This window comes from Triticum dicoccoides, chromosome 6B, assembly GCF_002162155.2.
Source record: "Triticum dicoccoides isolate Atlit2015 ecotype Zavitan chromosome 6B, WEW_v2.0, whole genome shotgun sequence".
NCBI lineage: Eukaryota > Viridiplantae > Streptophyta > Magnoliopsida > Poales > Poaceae > Triticum > Triticum dicoccoides.
Window position 1 is genome coordinate 685478711 of NC_041391.1, and position 5234 is coordinate 685483944.

The 5234-nt window shown below is 41.0% G+C and overlaps 1 protein-coding gene, 15 non-coding genes and 2 pseudogenes across 16 annotated transcripts; all 18 read right to left on the minus strand.

Moving 5' to 3' along the window:
- Nucleotides 1-364: 364 nt before the first annotated feature.
- On the minus strand, nucleotides 365-457 carry LOC119326996 (annotated as a pseudogene).
- Nucleotides 458-532: 75 nt separating this feature from the next.
- On the minus strand, nucleotides 533-632 carry LOC119326982. The gene has a single exon (XR_005158324.1). It is a non-coding gene; the product is annotated as a small nucleolar RNA Z103 (small nucleolar RNA).
- Nucleotides 633-753: 121 nt separating this feature from the next.
- On the minus strand, nucleotides 754-899 carry LOC119327164. Its single transcript, XR_005158437.1, has one exon. It is a non-coding gene; the product is annotated as a small nucleolar RNA snoR137 (small nucleolar RNA).
- A 77-nt stretch (nucleotides 900-976) lies between these two features.
- Nucleotides 977-1067, minus strand: LOC119327006 (annotated as a pseudogene).
- An 89-nt stretch (nucleotides 1068-1156) lies between these two features.
- On the minus strand, nucleotides 1157-1251 carry LOC119326961. Its single transcript, XR_005158303.1, has one exon. It is a non-coding gene; the product is annotated as a small nucleolar RNA Z223 (small nucleolar RNA).
- A 53-nt stretch (nucleotides 1252-1304) lies between these two features.
- On the minus strand, nucleotides 1305-1389 carry LOC119327148. The gene has a single exon (XR_005158425.1). It is a non-coding gene; the product is annotated as a small nucleolar RNA U36a (small nucleolar RNA).
- Nucleotides 1390-1467: 78 nt separating this feature from the next.
- LOC119327037 lies at nucleotides 1468-1551 on the minus strand. The gene has a single exon (XR_005158365.1). It is a non-coding gene; the product is annotated as a small nucleolar RNA R16 (small nucleolar RNA).
- A 51-nt stretch (nucleotides 1552-1602) lies between these two features.
- LOC119327040 lies at nucleotides 1603-1690 on the minus strand. Its single transcript, XR_005158368.1, has one exon. It is a non-coding gene; the product is annotated as a small nucleolar RNA R16 (small nucleolar RNA).
- Nucleotides 1691-2331: 641 nt separating this feature from the next.
- On the minus strand, nucleotides 2332-2419 carry LOC119327154. Its single transcript, XR_005158430.1, has one exon. It is a non-coding gene; the product is annotated as a small nucleolar RNA snoR118 (small nucleolar RNA).
- A 111-nt stretch (nucleotides 2420-2530) lies between these two features.
- Nucleotides 2531-2602, minus strand: LOC119327015. The gene has a single exon (XR_005158346.1). It is a non-coding gene; the product is annotated as a small nucleolar RNA R66 (small nucleolar RNA).
- Nucleotides 2603-2773: 171 nt separating this feature from the next.
- On the minus strand, nucleotides 2774-2870 carry LOC119326937. The gene has a single exon (XR_005158280.1). It is a non-coding gene; the product is annotated as a small nucleolar RNA SNORD96 family (small nucleolar RNA).
- Nucleotides 2871-2971: 101 nt separating this feature from the next.
- LOC119326934 lies at nucleotides 2972-3063 on the minus strand. The gene has a single exon (XR_005158277.1). It is a non-coding gene; the product is annotated as a small nucleolar RNA SNORD96 family (small nucleolar RNA).
- A 115-nt stretch (nucleotides 3064-3178) lies between these two features.
- Nucleotides 3179-3299, minus strand: LOC119326905. Its single transcript, XR_005158262.1, has one exon. It is a non-coding gene; the product is annotated as a small nucleolar RNA SNORD14 (small nucleolar RNA).
- A 90-nt stretch (nucleotides 3300-3389) lies between these two features.
- On the minus strand, nucleotides 3390-3510 carry LOC119326903. Its single transcript, XR_005158260.1, has one exon. It is a non-coding gene; the product is annotated as a small nucleolar RNA SNORD14 (small nucleolar RNA).
- Nucleotides 3511-3537: 27 nt separating this feature from the next.
- On the minus strand, nucleotides 3538-3676 carry LOC119327144. Its single transcript, XR_005158422.1, has one exon. It is a non-coding gene; the product is annotated as a small nucleolar RNA snoR2/U65 (small nucleolar RNA).
- Nucleotides 3677-3958: 282 nt separating this feature from the next.
- On the minus strand, nucleotides 3959-4055 carry LOC119327115. The gene has a single exon (XR_005158398.1). It is a non-coding gene; the product is annotated as a small nucleolar RNA snoR31/Z110/Z27 (small nucleolar RNA).
- A 153-nt stretch (nucleotides 4056-4208) lies between these two features.
- Nucleotides 4209-4312, minus strand: LOC119327119. Its single transcript, XR_005158401.1, has one exon. It is a non-coding gene; the product is annotated as a small nucleolar RNA Z107/R87 (small nucleolar RNA).
- Nucleotides 4313-4551: 239 nt separating this feature from the next.
- On the minus strand, nucleotides 4552-5113 carry LOC119323936 (40S ribosomal protein S30). The gene is made up of 2 exons (XM_037597647.1): nucleotides 4982-5113; nucleotides 4552-4881 (listed from the first exon to the last, which is right to left on the minus strand). Exons 1-2 carry the CDS (start codon nucleotides 4983-4985, stop codon nucleotides 4697-4699), a joined length of 189 nt encoding a protein of 62 aa, XP_037453544.1. The 5' UTR covers nucleotides 4986-5113; the 3' UTR covers nucleotides 4552-4696.
- Nucleotides 5114-5234: the final 121 nt, after the last annotated feature.

The following is a 5234-nucleotide window of genomic DNA, read 5'->3' on the forward strand; positions in this document are numbered from 1 at the left end:
GAAACAAATTCACGTTACCCATTACAATGTTAGAACAGTCTGTAGCAGAAGCAGAATAGTATGTAGCACAAAATACATTTCACAACAATGTTTAGCTATCCAAACACAGGCTCAAATACAAAGAATTATCTATCCTACAACAATGATTAGCTAGGCTTGTGCAGAAGTAGAGCAGTATCAATCTATGCGACCAGTACAACTGACACAATTCAATCATCTATCATCGCCTCAGGACGACCTGGCCAGTGCTCATGTTGGAAAGAATGTCCAAAACCAAATTTTTATGAACACAAAACTGTGTGGCACACATGATTTAAATAACACAATAAAAACAACAATACATAAAGGTTTTTGCACAAGAAAAAAGGATGTCTGGCTTGAAACCCTCTGATAAGGATTTCATGTGCGCACATTATAATCGTAGTCGATCATTTGGGGAAAGTATCCTCACTTCCATGCATTTTACAAAAGCACCAGTAAAACCAACAGTACAAACATAGAGAGAAGAGAGGGATAGAGATTGTTGGACAATATGGATCAGATTTCTGGCTTGGAATCCTCTGATAGAAGGATTTCATTTGCGCACAGTATAATCATAGTCGATCAGCTGGGGAAAGGATCCTCACTTCCATCTTAACGAAAAAAGCAATCGTCGGCAAACCACTCCAAATTGTTTAGTTCGGCCATCACAGGACAATAACAACCCATCGAAAGATTCAATCTGCAAAAATATGCACATTATCTAATGTTACAAAATGTGCCAGAAGACAGGTAACACGGGGCGGTTTCATAAAGCCCCGTGCTGTTTAATGCTGGCCGGTGTTTCCGCTCATCTATGCTTCCCTCTACAGGATGACCAAACTGTAAACAACAGGCCATCCTTCCAGTTGTGAAGCAACAAACACGACATTTGTTCAGCAATCAAGCAGAAAAAACAAAAAATCCAGTTCTGGGAGATGAACAATATGATCAACAATAATCCTCAGTTCAGGTCTCCAAATTGCTTCCGCATCGCACCTTAGTGCATCAGAAGAACGAAAGTATTTAGTTTGATCATCATCGGACAGCTTCCAACATCAGATAAAAAAGCACAAAAACAAAAGAAGCAGAACTAGCATGTTTGATCAAAGTGTTTATCAACACATATAAATCTAAAACAAGACTCAGATTTGTTTAACAGCTTTTTCAGTCATGAATTGTCAGAAGCAGAACTGGCATGTTTGCTGAAAGCGTTTATCATCACAGCCATGGTCAACCAGAACACATAAATCTAAAAGAATGACAATAGTGAGAGTTGATGTTTTTGGCTCATATTAAGAAATTCAACCATGTTTTCCCTTGTCCTTCATGAACTAATCAGAAGCGCGGGTAAGATTCAAATCACTGCCACTAATCGAAAGAAATCCACATGAGAGATGGGCATATGTGCAGACAAGATAACATGATAAAAATCATTTGAAGTTGACGGGTGACATCAGATAATAAGCGGAGTTTTGTAAACATATGAAAGATTCAGTGTTTAGCATATAATATTTAACATCATTTGCCACCCGAGGTTTCATAGTCTTTATTGAAAAAAACAAGACAAATAGAGCGCTTGTGCAAGGCATCAGATAATAAGATGAGATTAATAATCCACACATGGAATTTTCCATTGAGAGTGTAGGATATCAGATCATCACTTGCCAGCTCGAAAATTCAAATAATTCTAAAATTTAAAGAACAATATCTGAGTAGAAAATCTTGGTTAGACCATTTGACCCAAGAGCAATGGCAAACGCTGCAAAGGGTTGGTAAGTTAACCATTTCTCTATCTGCGCCAGCTACTGCCCCCTCAGATCCAAGTGCATCTAAGAGGGACACTAGAAGCTAAGCGCAAACATGACAAAAAGCAGAAGAATAAAGATGGGACATTTTTTCTCTCAGATGCCAACCACAAGGGTAGCACATATTATGCAGACATATCAACATGGCATCAGTTCAGACCGCCCGTCTGCCTGTACTCTCTTCATAGAGAAAGATTTTAAACAAAAAATTAACAACAAAGATCAAAGTAAATAAAAAATAATGAACATTTGTGTCCGGATAACAGAAAAATATCACAAAAAAACACAAACATAAAGAAGTTGGATATGTTGTCGGACAGATCCCTCAGGGTGATAATATAGATCTCATCAATGTATGAATCAGGCCACTACTTTTTAACATAAGTCATCACCGGGATCCATAGACAACAATCTCCAATTAGGAAAGAAGAATCAACAAGAAACGCTACACAGGTTCCTCAGTTCAAATAAGAATATTTAAAGAGTTTCATAACAAATGGTTGAGCTGTCAGACAATGCTTTCTAGGCAAATGCATCTCCATCAGACTGCAGCGATGTTCACTGCTCGGAGCCCAGTGCATATCATCATCCATGACATCAAGACACATACAACCAAACAATAGCCGAGCAAAAGTGAAGAAGAGAATCAACTAACAATAGAAATAAAATCAGTGGACCAGGAACAACAGAAGATCAAATCGGTAGCCCTCAGGGATTATGCTTATGGTTTTCATCAAGGAAGAAATCCCAGGTCTCAAAGATGTGCCATCACTGGACTCACAGAAATGAACTGCAGAGAACATCACAAACTACAAAGCCATAAAACGATATGAATAGCATGATAAGCAACTCAAGATCCACCAAAAGGATAGCCCATATGAAAAATTCTAGCCCAATTAACATTTCGCCATAAAATTCAGTCACCAAAATTAAGGCATAGCCAATGTGGACATCAGAATTGCAGATTTTCACAGCATGGCACACAGAGTGCACCTATCAGTCCCGAAAGATGGTGTGTTTTGTTCATGGTTTTCATCATTGTCCAGTCATATTCTATAAATAGTAAACAACAAATAAAAAAACTGAAAAGTAAATGACATAAAAGTTCAGAAGTACTCAGAAAAAATACGCTAAGATATTCAATTTGTCCTCAGAATTGCAGAATGACAGCATGGACGCACAGCGACCAATCAGTCCCGAAAGATGGTATGATTAACAGGTTTTTCATCACCGGACAAACAAAAACAAACACAAACAAACATGTCAACAAAAAAGAACTTAAATTACTACAGAAAACAAAATCTGACAAAAGAAGACAGGAGAGGAATGACACTACCAGTGAGCTGACATTATGCCTCAGACATCCAAGGAAGGATCTAACAGCATTAGCTCTCAAGCCTGGCAGGGCAAAAGCTCTTAGGCGGCAACTGCGAATGTTTTGGGAAACAAGCCCTGATTTTATCATCATTTGAAATGCAGCAACATTTTCAATATACTCCCTTAGTAAACTTTTATAAAGGGAGGACTACATAGCTCAGTTATATTGAGCTGAAAAAAATAACAAGGCTCAGACATCCAAGGAAGGAATTAGCAGCATCAGCTCTCAAGCCTGGCAAGGCGAAAGCTCTTAGGCGGCAACTGCGAATGTTTTGAGAAACAAGCCTTAAATTTGTCATCATTGCCATAAATTCCAAGAACTATATTAGAGAGGCAATTTAATCACAATAATAGGCTCCACGGACTAACAGAATGAAGTTCCAGGTTCCTATCAATTAGTGAAAACTAATTCTTGGCCCAATTATAGATCCCCTAGTCAATGCTTGTAGCTACCAGAGAAGGACCATTGGGCACAAGTTAGATTACGGTAGAAACAACTAATGAATAAAAGAGCGACCTAAGTCAGAGATAACCCCATGGACACAACATAAAGCAATGAAATGGGATTTCCAGCGAAGACGGACCACTAAAGTCAAATGAGAAGTTGCAGCCAACGGACAAAAAATGTTTTAAACAGACAAAAACCTCTAAAAGCCACATAAAATGCCAATTGACAACCTGTACTCCAGAGATAGCACAAAACTAGAAAATAAAGAGGGATAAATATATGCAATGAGCACAATGTGGGGCAGTTTTGTATCATCAGAAAATAAATGACTTCTCATTCACAGGAAAACAGCACTGTGTCAGAAGGTGTCCTAAGATTGTTTCAAGGTTTCATCACCTGATACTGTAAAAATCAATTAAATCATCAAAAAAAAACTGAGATGCTAACATAACACGGCAGAGAAGGCTCAGAAAAGAAAGCACAAGGATACATAGTTGCCAATTTTCAAAAGAAAACCAAACCTTTTCAAAAGAGAAAAAAATATGGAACTTCAAAGTGATGGCTGGTTCAGCGGGATAATCGGCATACAAATCAATCTCAAAAGAGATGACCTGTGATTTGGTCTGTTGAGCTTGAATATTTGCAAATCGTCACTGCCATCAACACAAACTGGAAAAGAAGCAAATCCAAATTTAAAAAAGATGAAGTTGGAAAGTTTTCAAATCGAGACAAAGCATCGGCAACAAGACCTAGAAAAACAGACTGGCACACTAATGCTGGATCGTTCAGCTAAGGATTATTTCTAACCACTAATCAGTATACAGCTATTGTAGCTTACAGAGGATAAAATAACAGAAGCAAATTGCCACAAGCAGGATAATATAAGATAAAACAGGAATATGGCAAAAAATTAACTGGACAATGCAGTGAGATTTCCATTACCAACATCACAGTAAATTACAGATACTTGATTAGGTCTTCTTAGCATGCATACTGGAACGGAAACAAAAAAAAAGGAGGGCTGGCGCGAGACCACCAAGATCTACTACTTCTCGGAGGAGTTGGGGCCGCGCTTCTTGCCGAAGCCGACGACGGCGGTGACGAAGCGCCTGTTGTACTGGATGCGCTTGTGGGCGCGGCCGCGCGGCTGCTTCTTCTTGTCCTGCTTCGCCACCTTGGGCGTCTGCCCCCGCACCTTCCCGGCCCGCGCCAGCGATCCGTGCACCTTACCTGAAGGCAGGCACCACCGCCGCGTCAGCACCGACAACCACGACAACACTAGGGTAGATAGGGATCTAGCGAGGAAAGAGGGGGAGGAGCAGATCGTTACCCATGGCGGCTGCGGCGGTGGAGCGGCGGGGAGCGCTTCGGCGACGAGAACGGGGAGCACTCGAGCGGCGGGGGAGCGCTTCGGCGACGAGAACGGGGAGCGCTCGGGCGGCGGCGGCGGCGGCTTCTGCTGACAGATGAATCAACCCTAGACGGGTGGGAGATTTTATAGAGGCGAGGGCTCCGTTCGTTCTTATGTGGGCCGTGGGCCGTTGGGCATGGGCCGAGGGGGGGCCGTGGATGTGGCCTGTTAG